The sequence below is a fragment of the Gavialis gangeticus genome, unplaced genomic scaffold, assembly GCF_001723915.1.
Source record: "Gavialis gangeticus isolate Ggan-Ray unplaced genomic scaffold, GavGan_comp1, whole genome shotgun sequence".
NCBI classification, from domain to species: Eukaryota; Metazoa; Chordata; order Crocodylia; family Gavialidae; genus Gavialis; species Gavialis gangeticus.
Genome location: NW_017728994.1, coordinates 42,226,568 through 42,244,492, shown reverse-complemented (window position 1 = coordinate 42,244,492; position 17,925 = coordinate 42,226,568). Strand labels below are relative to the sequence as shown.

Below are 17,925 nucleotides of genomic sequence, written 5' to 3'. Positions count from 1 at the left end.
AAGCAGCATCTAGCACCGAGATGTTACCTCAATGACACATCTGACTTTGTCTCCCATGCAAGGCAGTCCTTCTATATTCTTCATTTGTACTATTGGAAATGGAAGGAATTTCAGCACGGAAGCTGCTCTCAAGAATTCCAGACAACCTAGTTTGTTTTCTCGGAACTCAAAATTTTCAGCCAGTATCTCAAAAGCATCCTGCAAAAGAAAATAAATATTAATAAAATATATAAATGTCAGAAATGTTAGTACATATGCAGACTGATTTGCAGACTTACTTTTATGCAGCTACTCCTCACTTAACATCATAGTTACGTTCTTGAAAAATGCAGCTTCAAGCAAAACAATGTTAAGCAAATCCAATTATGTCACAGTAGTTACCTACTAGCAGGCAGCAGCCAAACAACATTATTACTAAACATCGCGTGACTTCAAATGTGTATGTTCTCTAATAGATCAGCGATGTAATAACAAAACAACATTAGGCAGGATAATATTAAGTAAGGAGTACCTGTGCAATAAACATAAGCAATACAGCCAACCAGAAAAACTTCAGTAAAGCCTTCTATCAATGGAAAATTCAGTTCTGACAACATCAAAATACTAAATGAATTCATGTAGTTTTCACTGAAAATTTGTTTTGGAGACAAGCTGGAAGAAGATTCCAAGAATATTGAAGTGGGATGGTTAGACAATACTGGAATGAAATATTTCATTTTGAAACATTTTAATTTCATTTTATAGATTACAATAGAACATAAAATATAACATTGAAAGTTTTTTAAAAGCGTATTTAGGTGAACTGATATGGAAAAAAATGTATTTGTGAAGAATTTTGAAATGTTGTTGTTTTATACTAATTCAAAACAAAGCCAAAAATCAAAATCCTTTGGGAAACAAATTTCTATCTTTCACACAGCTGTCATAAATAGGGAATGACCTACAGGGGCAAACACTCCTATGTTTGCTTAATAAAAAAGGACCTTGCATTGAACTGCCACCTGGCACTTGACATCTGAAGGCGATTTCACCACCTCCCTAAATTTGAGAGAACTCTCCTGAGCCTGCCAAAGGAAAAGTAAAAAGCTCCTGCAGCTTTTAGAAATCTACCCAAATCCACTTTATCCACTGTGTCACTACATGACATCTTTTGGTTTCTAAAGCACACTCAAAGAAAATAGTCTGTGGCAGGCCCTACCACCCCGAGAGTTTCTTCTCGTTCAAGGTACAGCTGTGTGTCAAGTCAGCAAGCTCAAATAACAGTATGTGCCCTCCCCCGCAACTTCTTAACCCATGCAAAGGGGGAGAAACAGCCTTTTATGATTCTTCATTTATCTTGGGCCCTGTTTATTGAAGCTGTTGCATTCAAAAGCTGTTGACAGAGAAGTGATGTTCTTTAAAACTGGCAAAATTTGTAGAAATATGAAATGAGGATCATTTCAGGAGTATGAAGAAGTTTGTTTTCTGTCCTTCCCAAGGGTAAAATTCTATGTTTCAAAAGATAACAAGCTCTGTGACAGTACCTGAAGTCACGCAACTTTAAAAACAGTGGTGCAGGAATTTCTGCAGGCTGGTACAGAGTGGCAGTCAAAAATTTCAGTGCTTAATGAGACCCTATGCAAATCTCATAAACTCTCACATCTACAATAGCAACTGTTTTTCTGTTTGGTTGGTTTTATGAGATTTTTTTAGTGCACCCTGTTTCCAGGGCAGCTTCTCATTACATTGACAAGAGCTATGTAAAATGTGTGAGTAGAATCCATGGCACAGCAGACCAGGAACCATTGGTCTATGAAGGTTTGGATATTTCTTCTTAATGCTAACAGCACTGCCTATCTACCCTAAAATCTAGTAAACCCTCTTTATTTACTTTGCTTTCATCCCTGTTGCTACTCTCTTTTGCCCCACAGGCCACTAACATCTTCAGGGTTAGCTGTCAGAATACTTAAACCCCACTGCTCTCTAATCCAAAGACCTTTGGTAAAACAGAAAGCGCCTTCCCATGTCCCACATATAACTCTGTTAGTACATCTCTCGCCATTGTGCCAGAATTCCCATCCCCAACTAAGCAGGTGTCCGAAAGGAGCTGGGGAGAGAGAGAATGAGTGAGGTTTTGACTTCAGTCCCTAAAACTGACACAGGAAAGCTACAATCATTATTTTTCCTGGGACCAAGGGAGGAGCAAGAAAGGAATTGTTACTCAGTGTTCCTTCTACAGCAGTATAGCCGTAATCTACCTTTGATCTTGAAGGCTCAGTCTGATCCCAGGTTAGATATCTAAATAAAGTGGCCAAGTGCCTTTGTATACCAAAGACAACCACTAGAATAGACACAAAACATGATATTACCTAGAAGGAAGGCAGCTGGTCAGCAGTTCAAATACTGATGCACAAATAGGTGTTGACAAATATGAAAACAAATACAATGAAGAGAAAAAATATATCTGGACAGCATAAATGGGCTGAACATACTAATACAATCAATAGCAAAAATGAATTCTGGGAAGTGGATGAAACCATAATATATAACCAGCATAACTGTCCATACATCTAAAATTCTATCTGCTTAGAATTTCCAAACACGGTGGGCCTGGTTCCAGTTCCACGTCATTACTCCTCACATCGATTAACACTTATCAGAATAAAATTTGACCCACTAAATTGAAAGAACACAGTCCAATAAAAAAAATGTAAAGTTTTCAAAATTTGATCTAGAATTCATTTTGATCATCAGTTTTGCACACACTTCTAAAATCGATTTATACTTGGGTTTTATATTGACCTGATGGTTCACCTTTAAAAGAAAACAAGATTTTCCCTTTCTCTCTCTCTCTGTGCATTAACATTTTGAAATGCTGTAATTCTTTCTACACACTGCATGCTTGTTCACTTTTCTCATTCAGAGAATATTGACATATGCTTTGCTCAGGGACTGCATTCTGATTAGGATGATTTGTTTCACCTGTCTCTGAATCCTTCTTTCAGTCAAGCAGGGATAGTTTTTACTGAATTTAGGTGCAATCTCCGTTTTCAAGTTACACAAACCAAGTTATAATGTCCAGCCTCTATATCACTGCTACTACTAAATGATTTGATACTCTCATGCTGGTCTATATTATTTTGAATGTTTCTGCTTTCCATTCTCTGGAAAGGACAGAAAAAGAAGATTCCAGCCAAACAGATTCACCTATAAAGGCCCAAGTCATTCATTCAGTTATCTGTGGTTGGATCGCTTGATCAGATGCAGCCCACTGAAGACAGTGGGACTGCATTCTGTGTATTTACAGAATTTTCAGCTATATTTAAGATCAGATTTCATGTAGAAAACTATGGTTAGGGAAAGGTATTTGTCACAGGGGAGCCATCTCAAGGCCAGTCCAATCATTGGCCTGCCCACCTGTCTAGGGCAGTCCATACACCTGGCTCTTCTGCCACACTTTTGTTGGAATTGAATAGCTGTACCTAGGTGGGAGGCTGCACATTTAATGACCTGATGCCAAGGACATAATGCAGAGCTCTGAACCACAGCTGCACCATGTCCCGTGCCTCACAGATGACATCAAAACAGTTGACTCACATAGCCCTGTCCAGGGCCAAACTCTTCCCTTGGGCTGGGCCTCTTTCATACTACCTCCAATAGGGCAACATTTGCTCTGCCCCATTCTTGAGCCTCAGTCACATTGCCCTACTCTGCATGGTCCTTCAGGCCCCCTTGGCCCTACTCCATACAGCCCTTCAAGGTTCCTCTCTCTCACGCTTGGCCCTGACCCCTCTCAGACCTTCAGGCTGCCCAATTCAGGCCCTAGTCTACAACAGGGCTTCAGGTCTACCACCCCATACTCTAAGCTAATTCCAGCCCCTGGCCTTCTCTGGCCTCAGGCACCCCAAACTCGACCTACAGTCCACTCAGGCCCCAGGTGTGTGTCAATGTGTCAGGACCGCAAGCCTGTCCCCTCTATGGGGTAACCCACTAGGTTGTGGGGGCTGAGGCTACGTGGCACCCCATCCTCACCTTTCACTGCGGAGGCACAGGTGTAGCATTTCCTGGACACTAGCCCACTACAAGCAGCCCCGCCACAGCATCCGGCATCCAACAGGGTGTAGTTTCAGGTCTTACCCAGGACCGGGAACCTCCTCCATCCCCATCCCCATAGTTCCTACCCTAACCTCTGGGTCTTCTGGGAGCAGTAGTACTCAGGCCAAGTAACATTCATCCTTTGGCTCCCCAGCTGCAACTGGCCAGCTCTGCTCTCAGGGCCTGGTCTTACACACAGGCTGCCCAGCCCTCCACCAATCAGGCAACTTCCTGGGTGCCATGTGACCACCTGATTGGGCCTGCCACCTGCTTAAGCCCTTAAAGTGGCAGGCATCAAAAGGTGCACTGCCACAGTCTTCAATTCCAAATTTCTGAGAAATTTACGGCACAGGAATTGTGACAAGAGAAGGAGCATATAGGTGTTCCACCCTGCAGCCAACCCTTCACCCCTGCTGGCAACCACGGGCTGAGTTCTCATAAGGAAATGCCTCCCACACCTTCCACAGATAAGGGTGATCCCAGTCTGTGGAAGATATGGAGGGCCAAGGCAAGGATATGCCCCTTCCCCTTCCCAGACCAGAGTGACCTTGGTCTGTGGAAGTGAAAGGAAGCACTGGCCACTGGCAGGTTGACTCATCCTGGTCCCAGACCAGGGCAAGCCAAGCCATGGGGAGATGCCCCTTCCCCTGAATGTTTCACAAACTGGGGCAGCCTCAATCTGCAGAAGGGGTAGAAGTGCACACCCATTCAAACTGCTGCAGGAGAAGACAGATCTTCCTGGTAGGAACCGCACTATTTTTTTTATGGAACAGCCAATACTGTTCTGCAAAAAATGCCCCTTGATATCTGCACACTTTTTGTGCCATGGAAAAGGCATTTCTCCCACCACAAATGTAACACCTTTCCATAAGTAAAAATTTAACCTTATTCTATATACATGTCCTTTATACTGCCAATAAACACAACTTTATGAAACCCTTGTAATCTTTTTGTGTTTCTTATATGCTGAGTTGAGGGTTAACATTCTGCCTGCTTTCTTGCAGCGTTCAGTACAGAAGTAACAGCATTCTCATACAATAGGTTCAGAAACAATTCCTGCTTGATTCTCTCATTGTTTCCTCTATTGTTTTCAAGGACAAGCTTCATCTAACATAAATTCATCAGGACATCGTCTTGTTACCAAGAATTCTGTTTGCTATACGTTTTCTCTGCAGAGTAACCTTATCCCTCAATCTCCCCAAGGATTAGTCACCTTTAATCTACCTCACTAGAGGAATCCTATTCCTAGCTACATATTTATTTATCAGTTCCCTCTACCCAGACTAATAAGAGCTGTGCTATCCTTTATTTCAGAACATCTTATGAAAGTCCTCTAGAGATAGATAGCTATTGAGGAAGATGTCTTATTTGGTAGCTTCTTTAGCTATTTATATTCAGTAGGTTATAAGCAAAGGTATAAAACATTCAAAAAGGAGGGGAGAAGGTCTTTTTTCTGAGACATGATAGTCTATTACTACAAAATTCACAAAAGTTTGGTGCTCAACAGCTATATTTAAAGCCATTATACCTAAGTGTTGATGTTGTTTCATTCATCATATTTCTTCATTCATTTCCTTTTCTTCATTCTCCAATGTCTCCAATTCTCCAGTAAGTCTCCAAAGTCTTACTGTATTAATTTATTTACGCTATAACATAAGTATGTTTTTTAACAGAAGTGGGCGTGCAAATTTGAGTCATAAATGATATAGAACATGAACTCAAAGAGGGGGAAACACCTTTTTTTTTTTTACCACTAGCGTAAATTGATATAGATTTACTTCAGCTAGCAAAGGGAAGTAGTATAGTATATTTGTACTACAGCCAGTATTCCCTGTGATGGTGGAGAGGTGGAAGACATTTCCATAGAGGTCTTTTAATCAGAGAACAATTTTAATCTCCTTTGAAAGCTCTATAACAAGCCTGTGCTATAGGCTGTTAAGAGAATACCTAACTTGTATGTTATTCATGTCAAATCCACTCCGTCTCCAGCCAGCAGTTCCTGTTCATTGGTTGTGATAGCCAACTATAGACCCATAAGTGGAAGAAAATGCAAGAATCTTGGCAGCCAGGACTACTTCTCTGTGTCGCCTTCCAAGGGCAAGTAGCCTGTTGCAAACAAATCCTGCCCTTTGCCAACACACACACAAAGCAATTTGCAAAGATTGCAATGTAAACTTGAATGCAGTACTAGTTGAGGGACTATATAATGTAAGAATGGATATTTCATGGTTGCCACCCAAATCCTCATGAATCAGCCCCAATATTATAGTATTGGTTTAAAAAAAAATACAAGTTTGTTGGTTTGGGGTTTTGGTTTTTTTGGGGAGAGAGGGTGAGTGTGGTTGGGGCAGGAGGGGGGGGAATTAATACACTTCAGATAGTTCCTAATTGCTTTCTGGTTTCTGAGGCTTTAGTTCACATCAGTATCAGGTTTTCAGTATTCTTCCTCAAGAATTAAAGCCAGAAACTACATTGTCAGAAATTGTCCATCAAAACTGTTTTTCAAAAGAAAATTGGGTTTTTAACTAAATTAAATTTTTTGTGATAAAGAAAATTCCTTTTTGAAAGGAAAGTTCTACTTCTATCCATAAACAAACTCCCCAAACTGGTTTTGGTTTTTTTGTTTGTTTTTTTTGTTTGTTTTGACAAAAATAAAGTAAAAAACTTTATGGATAAAGAACCTGTTTTACTAGAGACTAGAGATAGTTCTAGGCAAAAGGTATGCAGAAAGAGGGAGATTAAGAGAAAAGTTTCCCTTACTCAAGTAAAATTCCTTGTTCAGCATTAGAAGAATGTGATACTTCCTTCTTGTCAAATAACAGCAAGAACCCCCAGCCAACACAACTTTCGCTCAGATTATCGCCTGCCATCTTGGTGTCAAGATTACTTCCCTGCCCTTCTCATTCTCTCCTTGGAGTATGAATGTACCTAGCTTACAGCAAGCCGTGATGGCAAAAGCTTTTCTTTTACTGATGCCTAACCCCAAAAGAGTTGCACATAAAAAAGAACTAAAAGGTAAAAACAAACCAGAGGACAGAGATATAGAGAGAAAATAATTTTTGTACTGACATGCTACACATTATGTAATAATGATACTGGGGGTCTTTCTCCCTCATTTGATTTGCAAGCTAAAAAATCTTAAGGTATATCTCCCACACCATATAGCAGGCTATTGTGTGAACATTTAAATAGATTCATTTCCCATCAAAGTTCAAGTTAACCTTGCATTAGCTGTCATGATAAATGTGTCTGCATGTATCAATGGCATTGCTATTTTAGGAAAGGAGTTGCTACTTACTGCCAGTGGGTGGACAGATCTTGGAAAAGCTGTGTCACTACCTTTATTTAAAAAGGCAATCAGATGTAGCATATTAGTCAGAGGTTGTTGACAGTCAACGAAAAAATATTATCAAAGCATTCTTTTTCAATCAAGTTTGCATTATTCAGTGTTTTCCTCCCTTTGCAGAGCTCATTAAGCTATTTTAAATAAACAATTAAACTAGTATTGAATATGCATTATTCCCTGTACAAAACATTGCCTGCAAATGCTGCAATTAATTATAGATCTGTCTTTCTACATGGAATCAGTTTTGACATTTTGATAGAGTTGTTTTGCTTTAAAAAATAATACAACTAATTTCCAAGCAAGTAGCTATCTATACAATACCCTAATATGCATTAGATAACATCCAAGAGAAAAAAACCCACATAAAATAGCTCTCAATTGATCAATTTTATTTTTCTTAAAATGACTCAAAAAAAGCTTGTAACCTACTAGAATTCATCAAAGAAATCCCATCTCGAGCAACATAATCAAGAGTTTATTATTGACCGCACCCCAATGCTGCAATGTCATGGCTTCTTAACTTAAATGCTGAACTGTCTCACACTTCTTACTAATTAAACAGAACACTGATTGTCTATTTAAGTGAAAATGGTTGAATGGAAAACCAAATGCCTAGAGATCTCTAACATGTTTGGGACTTTCATAGATCCCAGAGTATTCTTCAGGGGATGAGGTTTTAATTAAACATGAAAGAAAGATGGGCAAAATTTCAGCTCTTCACTTCGTGAAATGTTTCCATTGCACAACTTCCTTTACTTCCTCAGTCCATCTATGTAGTGCTTGGATAAGCTTTAGATTGTAAAAGAAGGTTGCAACATGTGGATTTAGTCTTTTGACCCTCAGAACTAACACTGTTCTAACCTAAAAATTTACAGATTTTTCTTTGCTAAGTGAACAGGAGTGTCTATTCTAAAGGAAGATCTGAAGCTTAGATAAAGGGAAAAAATTATACAAATTGTTATTCTTTTCCAGGATAGGTAAAATAGTTGTGCAGCTGTTTTGTGGCCTCTCTGTAAATGACAGCGTAATTTAGTTGCATCTGTTCCTGGAACAGTTTGAAACTGTGCACCCTATGAATCTTTTTGGATTCTTAAATCTCTGTCACAAAAATAGTATTTCACCTATTTCGTTGTGTTAGGACACAGGAGATCATTGGGTCACTCTTTGTTGCTGCCCCACATCTGTTGCACTACAGTGCTCAACATTTAAATCCTCAATTGGTTATTACAATCCTCAGATGTTCACATTTTTGTCTACTTAATTACTCTGTAATTGCACATTAAATAAATACTTTTTCTTAAGTCTTCTGGAACTAGATACTTGGATATGTCTGAAGAAGACCCTTAATGTTGAGTTACCTAATTATTTCTGCAGTAAATGTCTCAGCATTTACACGTGACCCTATTAGGCCACAGGAAACTAATAAACTCCACAGCAGGTTAGTACTTGTAAATACAAGTACTATCCTGCTGCAGAGTTTTTTTGTGCACAGCAACAAATGTGTAAACAGTGTTTTGTTAGCCCAGAGGGCTAGGGCACTAGAGTACTTCAGCGTGGGGACTGCCTGATGGCTAGCCCCACATTGAAGCACCCGTGTACCCTAGCCAGCTCCTCTGCAGCACATTGAGCTGAGTCAGAGCAGCTGTGGACTGTCCTCTTGGGCTCCCTGCCAGCTGGGGCTGCTGCAACCCAGTTCAATGTACTGCAGTCCTGGGCACATGTGTAAATGTGGTGCCCAGGAGCAATGAACTCTGGCATGATCTGCACCAGAGTTTATTGCTGTGTATTAATATGCATATGTTGAAAAGCCATTATACTGACACTAGCGATTTAAGTTAAATTGTTTTTGTTCTGGATCATATTTTTTTAACTTGAAGTTTATTCAGTAAAATGTAAACCTGAACCTGGGTTATGATTCTCAGACTACAGTTGCCAATAATCAAAACAGAACCATGTAAATTTAAATTGGCTTTAGAATGAATAATCCATTCAAATACAATGAATTAATTATCCTCTCGCATTCACCAATATAAATCATAAGTAATTCTATGAGTTGATGAAAAAAATCAGTTTATCTTTTGTATAAACTAAACAAAAGATTTCACTTCAGGTCAAATTAAGTATTTAGGGTTAATGTAAAATAACATTTTCTGTTTTATTCATTTTGCAGAACAAGAATTCCATTATTCATCCAGCCCTAAAGACACTACAACCTAGTTTTAAAACAATAGCTGAGAAGGGGAAAAGAGAAAATGAAGATAACAGTAATAATGTAATGTGCATAACTTCATGGTTCTGAATCATGGAGATAGCAATATATTATTTTATTAAAAATAAATATCAGATGGCATCAACTGTCCATGAAGTTAAACATCAGTAGTTGCTTGGTCCTGAGCATGACCATAAACTCCACTTAACTGGAGGGCCTAGTGGTAATGTGGTGGGGCTACTTGGGCAAAGCTCCTATAAAATACCACAATAGTGCAACCTCCAGAATAAGGAGAGTATAGGGAACCTCAAAACCCTAGCCCCCACTAACTTTTGGGTACTCTTTGGTTGGAGAAAAACTAAGGGATATCACTCTGACAGAAACACGCCCTTACTGAGGTGTTAGGCAGTCTTATCTGCTGCTCTCTGGCAGAAGCTACAACCATCAAGGCACTGAATGTCTGGATGCGATCTGGCCTTTGGATTCTGCCAGGATGGTCTAAAGTGGGGATGGTAAGTCTTGAGCAGCTTGAACTGTTTCAGACTCTTGCCTAGGCATATGCGTTGAAGGTCTTGATGTGATGGTCACAGGACTCCATACAAGCAGATTCATCAGGCATTTGAATAGACCTCTTATGTGTACACCACAATCCAGTGGATCAATGGTTGCCTATAACAACAGAATTGGAAGCTGAGAGTACCGGGGAGCAGCCAAGGGAAAGACCCCAGGGAGCCCGGGAGGAACTTGGGGAACAGGAACGGGACGGGAAGGAAAGCGGAAGAAAAGAAAAACATAGGTTTGTACTTTCAGAGAGCAGCGCGGCGAGACCAGAAGTGGCAGCGGGACCCGAGCGGCTTGTTAGCCACCTTTTTATAAAATTGTGACCAGCTGACGGCCCCAGCGGCAGGATCCCACCAGGGGATTTAAAAGCAGCTGAGCACAGCCCCTGGGGGAGGGGAGAAAGAGGACCACCGGTGAGGGAAGCAGGCTCTGAGTTCCTTCAGGGCAAAAGAGAGTGGAGGCTTGCAGCTGGCAGCACAGGTGGAGAAAGCATGACCCCACAAGAAGTGAACGCCGCCAGCAGCAAGGAAGAAGGCAAGCAAGGAAGCTTATTGTAGAAGCCGAGGAGGGTCGGAGAACCCTGACACCTGGAGGAGTCCTCAAAGGGGAAGAAGTGGCAAGCTCCAGATCACCACAACAAGGGAGACCACAGAAGGCACGGGTAACCCCAAAGAGGAGCAGTGGGGGAGACGCGCTGAGAGGACCTACCAAGAACATAGTAGGCTTACCCCAGACCCCAGTTAGGCTGGTTGGGGCTGGAGAGGTGGCAGCTGGGGCCAAAGAAGCAAGCAATAGGAGCAGAAAAAGGGGCAAAGGGATAGTCCCTATAGTTGGTGGTTGCTGCCAGTGATTTATTTTGTGTCTTGTTTGGTTACCCACTGTTGGAGGGGAGGTGGAGTAGGTAGCACTGACGGGTGCAGCTGAGGTCGGAGCAGGAGGCTGGGAGGAGGAATGCATATAGCTGAATTCGTGCAGCCAATTGGGAAGAGGGCCCCAGGTCCAACTATCAGAGGAATGAAGCCGAAGACAGACAAGATCCATCAAGGTGTGGTATAAGGGCAAGGTAGAGGGGAGGAGGAGCCTCGCAGAAGACCAATGTCCCGTGGTCCTTGAAAAGAGGAGCACCGATAGTCAATCCCCACCACTGTGAAAAAATCAAAGTCATGGCAGGAAAGTTTGGGGAGAGACTATTCGGGTCAACACTATCAACTCGTTGAGGTCACAGGGACGGAAGGGCAGACCACTCCGAACATCCAGGGACGTAGAGCACATGACCAGATGTTCGAAACCAGGCAGGTACACTGAGGAAAAGTGAAAAAGGAAACAGCAGTAGCTTTTTAACATCCCACATAGCATGGAAGACAGAATGAAGGCAATTGAGAGAGATGAATTAAAATGAACACTTACAACTAGCATTGGGCGGGCAATTATTTCAGGTGGAGGGCCAGTTAATGAGTTTTGGTGAGCTGTCAAGGGCTGCAATGGTAGCCCCTCCCCTTGAGAGCCCCACCCTTGCCCTGCCCTCTGGTCGCCTTCTTGGCACCAGAAGTTCCACCCCTTAACCCATGACATTTGTCACCGGAAGCCCCTTCTCTTTCCCCAGAAGTACTGCATTTGGGAAGGAGGGGTTGCCATCATTGAACTGGAAAATAACAAATTATATACTAAAAATAAAAAATTCACAATAATATATCTTAATTTTATTTAAAAGAAATATTTTTGTCCTGATTCATGTGTGTTTGCATAGTATATATACAGGTGATTGCATAATAACTCAAAATGAAGTTTGATTTTTGTATATAATGGGGGGGTGTGGAGAGGTGTGGGGAGTATGAGGTTTGTGGGAGCTGTGGGTATATGTGGGATGTGAGGGAAATTGTGGGGGTATGTGTGGATGTGGATGAGTGGGTATGGAGGTTTGTTGGGGGTTGTGGGGATATGTGGGTGTGTGTGGGGGTTGGTATGGGGTTTGTGGGGTATGTGGAGGGAGAAGGTGGCTGGGAGACATGGTGGGTTGGTGTGGGGTGTGCATGGCGGGGTGTGGGTATGTGTGTGGTGAGGGGGTGCATAGCAGTGAGTGTGACTCTCTCGAGAGGTGCACAGGTGTGGGGGGGTGCACTTGAGGAGTGGTGTGGGGTTTGTGGAGGGATGAGGGAGAAGGTGTGGGTGGGCATGGTGTTTGTGGGGCGAGTGAGTGTGTGGGGGAGGGTGTGGTTGTGGAATTTATTGGGGAGGGTTTTTTGGGTATGGTGTGTGTGCAGGGGAGCCCTCCGCGCATGCCCCCTGAGCCAGTCAGCACCCACTCTTGCCCCGCAACATCCCAGAGTCACCATGCCCTCTGGTGCCTCCCCACTGCCAACAGTGCACAGCCCCAGAGTGCCCCACGCCTGCTCCAGGCTCACCCCCGCCAGAGTAGATCAGCCATAACCTGGGCACAGCCCCAACCCCATGCCTGCTCTGCAGTTCCTGCCTGTGGCATGTCCTACTGCCCACAACAGGGCTGGGGCAGCTCCACAGCTGGACTGCCTTTCTGCAGCTTCTTGTATCTGCTTCCACCACTGCCCCATGGTACTGGTGGGGACACACACCACAGCCCTGACTGAGCACGCCCCACACCTGCTCTGGACTTCCCTGCTTATGCTAAACAGCAGCAGCAGCACCAGCCAGGCAGAAACAGCTGCTCATCACAGGGGGAAATCAGCCCTTCCTCTTGCTGCTTCCCAGTGCTTCCTGCAAGAGCCACTTGGAGCCTGCGCTGGGCTGCCTTGCATCTCCACTGCTGTCACCACTGCCTCTGGGCTGCCCCGCAGGGCAGTGGTGGCAGTGCAGATGAGACACAGGACAGCCCAGTGTGGGCTCTGCATGGCTGTAGCAGGGAGCACGTGCAGTGGTGAGGGGCCACTTTCCCCCTGTGCTAAGCAGCAATTTCTGCCCAGCTGGCACTGCTGCTGCCACTGTTTAGCATGAGCAGCTGAGTCCGGAGCAAGTGCAGGGTGTGCCCGGTCAGGGCTGTGGCACAGATCCCCATCAGTGTGGGACTGGGGCCAGCAACAGCAGCAGATACAAGAAGCTGCCTCTGCCCGGTCTGCCTAGAAAGGCAGTCCAGCTGCGGAACTGCCTTAGCCCTGCTGTGTGCCCAGGGGTTAGCAGAACATGCCACTGCCTGACAGTACCTGGGCCAGGCAGGATTGAGGGACCTGCTGCAGGCCAAACAAAGCCTCTCCATTAGCTGAATCTGGCCCGTAGGCCGTAATTTGCCCACCCCTGAACTAGCATCACTGGTAGAGTATAGTAATGAAGTAGGAGCATTAACTCTCCTATGCTTGCCCTGGGTATCAATCTGTAAAAAGGCAAAAACATATAATGTAAGGTAAAGTGTAAAACACTGAGAGGAAATTTCTGCTGAAGAAAACATGCACTAAGTATATGGCCAGAGAAAATAACATATTTTTGGTAAAGGGTGTGAATGTAGGTTGCTGAAAAGTTTATATCCTATTTGTGTGATACTTATTTAAAATTATTTTTAAAAAATAAGCAACACATTTCCTCTTCAACCAACCCACCTAACCATTTTCCTTAGGAACACACAAAGCGTACCTCATGTTACTGTTTTGACATATTGCCTGGAGAACTTTCTTCTAAAGAATACAATGTCAGTATGAGACAGGAGATGTTATTTAAAGCATACATCTTATTTAGTGTTTTTTCACTTACAAGAACCCAAAGTTAATTGTAAAAAGAGAACTAGGGCACTGTGTAGGTCTGATTTAAAATACAATAAAATAAATGTATTATGTTACAAAAGTCATGGATACAACTGACATTTGTAACACATGCCTTTAGGTACAATATTTACATGGAAAAGAAACAGAGAAGAAAATGAAAACAACCACCATTTTTCCCCATAAACAGCAAAGAAAGACAACCTGGCATCTTCCCCATGCTAAATATTCACATTCTTGTTACCATGAGTAAGAGTCAGAGTAGAGTAACATTCAGTACCATCAGCAATAAGCCTCAGAATCACAGAACCATTTGCCACCAACTAAATTAGCTTCTTCTGTAACAATTAAATTGTATTCCTCTCAAAGAATAATGCCTCTCTGAATTTTATTGCAGCCCAGTATTAATATTCAAATCCTCCAATCCCTTTTGGGCAAAGCAGAATGACATTGTTTATTTTACCATATGAAATCATGATGCAGCTTCCAGTGTATGCTTTTGGAGGAGTATGGAAGGGTAACTGTCTATAAGTGAATTTGAGAACAATGCTTTGCTATTCTATTCTCTCTCAATCTCAGTGCATAAGACAGAACCACAAAGACAACCTATTAAACAGCTGCCTCTGGTCAAACACATTGCCCTGTGATCCTGCTGTCTTATTCATGGAATTGACAGATGGTCACATACCCCCCATTGATGTATACAGTTGGTGTAAATTACAATGTAAATTATACTTGGATAAGGAATGGACAGATGTGACATTATCCTAGGGTAGCTGCACACTGTAGATGGCTGTTTCTGACCTCACCAGTAAGTGGTGGGAGAGTAGATAGTAGCTTGCTTGTCCTGAGGAAATGGCTCCCCAAAAATGGAAATGGACACTGCAATTTTCAGGGATAATTTTATACAGGGAAAGTTACAATGGTTTAAGGGCCTCTGGCATCCATCCATTGCTTCTTTTAAAGAAGCACAATGCCACTTACACAGGCTTAAATGTGTTGTCTTCCCATTGTTGAATAGCTACAGTTATATGTAGCAGGCTTCCCTTTTGGAGCTTGGGTTGAGTCCAAGGCTTGAAATCTTGCTGTTTTGATGGGTTGAGCCCATCCACCAATAAGAAGGCAGCAAAGGGAGTGAAGTCATGCCCCTTTCCTGAGCGGAGGGGAAGAGGGGTTCCCCCCCCCATTGAAGACTGCAACACTCAGGTCCGGAAGTCTTCAGGGGCGGAGCCCTGGAGAGTATAAAAGGAGCTGCGTGCCCAGCATGAGGGGAACACATCTGGGACAGAGGAGAGAGAAGAGCGGGGCTTAGAAGAGCTGAGGAGAGCTCCTCAGCAAGGCGAAGCAATAGCTCAGAAGCACTCCTGAAGACTTCCATCAGCGGGGAACAGCAAACGGCTCCAGCAACTAGGCTCTCGGTGTGCAGCACGGCTCACAACATCCAGACCCTGGGAGCTGCATGAGGCAGCTCGGGTCTGCAACCTCTGGTGTGTAGCCAGAGACACAGTGCACAGGCCGGTGCATGGAGTAGGACCTTTGGAGCGCTTGGGCGGCTCAGGTCCTCAACCCCCGGAATGAGGCTGGAAACTCAGTGCGGGAGGTGCTGCACGGAGGGTCCGGGGGCAGACTGAGCATGGTGCTGCACGAGGCAGCCCAGGCCTCCGACCCAGAGCAAAAGGTTGAGTCCAGGGAGCCAAACAGTGCTTGGGCTATTGAAGCAGCAGACAGGGCTGAGCCAGAGGCCCCAGAAGCCCTGCATACAGGAGCCCCGTTCCAGAGGACAGCGACCCCTCTGAAGCCCACTGCAGGTGAGAGAGCAGCTTGGTGCAGAGGACGAGGGCCACCCTCCAGGCCTGGGAGCCATGAGTTGCAAGGAAAAGAGGATTCCCACAGGGGAGGGGGAGTCCCCCCTGGTTAGTTAAGGGCTCCTGAAAATGGAGGTCCCACTGGGAGGGCCCCCCTAAAGTTACCAGCTTCCTTGTAGGGCTTGGGAAAAGCCCAAGAGCATTGGGGTTTTCCCTTGGGATTAAGTTTATCTTTGGGGTTCTTGCACCATAAGTGGTGTGATGGCATGCCTTATACTTTATGAAATCTCATATTTCTAAATGAGTAGATAAGTACAGTCCTAGGGCTCTGCTGGGACCCCCTGTTGCTATTATTTCACCTGTTGTTTACTTGTATTTATTTATTGTTCACCCATACTTATCTATAGTTTATCTGTTGGCTATCTATGTTTATTTTGGAGTTTATCTGTTTCAGATCAGACACATACCTGTGACTTACCTGTATCTGGAGCACTGGTATAAGGTTTTATGTCATTTACCCAGAGGGTATTGTTTATGTTACTGGTTTAGCGATCTTATAAATATATATATATATAGTACATATGTTTATATCCATGTTCCTTTCCCTTGTGATAAGTTAATGTAAATAAATGTGTATATAGTTAAGTCCCCTGACTGTCCTGGCCTGGTTCTATAGGGACAGAGGGAAACAATGGTCTGCAGTCCCGCCCCCACCCCCAGCCCCACAGCACACCTGCCAGCTAACAATCCCCTTCAATTGGAGAAGGGGAGTATATACCCAAGTTACCTGGGCTACATATACAATAGAAATACTGTGGGATTCAAGGTAACAGGTTCAGTTAATAGTCTGAATATTCAGGTATTTACAACTAATATAAACACAGTCCTTATATCTCCATCACAGCTCTGATCATTGTGTGTGTTAAATGTCTTGTAGATACAACAATAGTGATAGGCTTTCAAAGTAATCAAAGCACAACTGAGTTTCCCATTCCTGTCTCATTTTTCCCTTTGTTTTGCCAATGAAGGGGAACTGCAATTTGCTGCTTGTTGCTATATGCCGATAGCAAATGACTACTTCCCCCAGAAAAAGGGGGACAGCATGGAAGAAACCATCATTTGGAGAGGTATTTCTGTGGTGCAAGTTTTCCAATAACTACTCCTGGGGGTACCACATGCCCCTCCTGACACCAGTCACCAACCGGGGGAGGGGCCCTGAGAGCCAATCTCACTAACCAAGGGCTGCTTCCAAAAGTCCCACAGCCACTTCTGGAAGTCGCACGGCCACTTTTGCTGGCATCCCAGCTCCCCAGCCGGCACTCACGGGAGGGACACCAGCACTCCTACCTGCCCCCCTGCCCGTCACCTAAACAGGGAGCGTGACCTGACAGGTAGTGCACCAGTGCTCTCAGGTGATGCGTGTGCACACCCATGCATGCCCTCCGCATTGCCACTGCCTGACAGTCACCCCCCTCCAGGAGCAGCAGAGAATTGAGCACACTACATACAAAAGTGGTAGAATCTGAGCTAACCAGATTGATTAGTTAGGTTTAATATTATCACATATGAAAGAGCATGCAAGATATATATCATATTTACCCGTATACCAAACACACCCTTTCCCTGAAATCAGCCCTCCAAAATTGGGTTACATGTCTTAAGAAGGGAAGCTGATTTTTCTTCCCTGATATAAAAGCAGAGACAAACCGAAGTATGTAGACACTGGGCTCATCTACATTTACCTAATTAACTGAGCAGTAAATGTCTCAGCATTTACACAAGGACCCCTGTGAGGGTTCATGAAAATAATATACTCTGCAGCAGGGTAGGACTTGTACCCTTTTTATACATTCTACCTTCCAAAAACAAGATACATGTCTTATCTGGGGGCATGTGATATGCAATGGGGGCATGTAAGTCCTATCCTGCTGTGGAGTCTTTTTGTGCACAGCAGCACACTTGTACATGCTGACCATCTGGCTGACCATCTGATGAGGAAGCATCAGTGCTGTGACTTCCTGCCAAATAGCCCCGCATTTACGCACCCTCAGCTGCTTGCAGACATTAAAACAAAAATGGTGCTTCACTTGAAGCTCAGCAAGACCCTGCACTGAGCCCCGCGCATGCTCAGAAGAGGCAGCACCCTAGTTGGACCCAGCTCACCCAACATTTGTATAGATTGGGAACTTCAGTTGGGGGGGGGGGGGG

The 17,925-nt window shown here is 43.7% G+C and overlaps 1 protein-coding gene across 15 annotated transcripts in view; it reads right to left on the bottom strand.

Moving 5' to 3' along the window:
• DNTT (DNA nucleotidylexotransferase) overlaps window positions 1–17,925 on the bottom strand; it is a 464,208-nt gene that overhangs the window by 238,378 nt on the left and 207,905 nt on the right. For all 15 annotated transcript variants that reach the window (XM_019502672.1, XM_019502670.1, XM_019502663.1 and 12 more), the window contains one exon: window positions 28–198. In XM_019502672.1, the coding sequence (XP_019358217.1) occupies window positions 28–198 (171 nt within the window). The remainder of the gene's footprint in view (window positions 1–27; window positions 199–17,925) is intronic.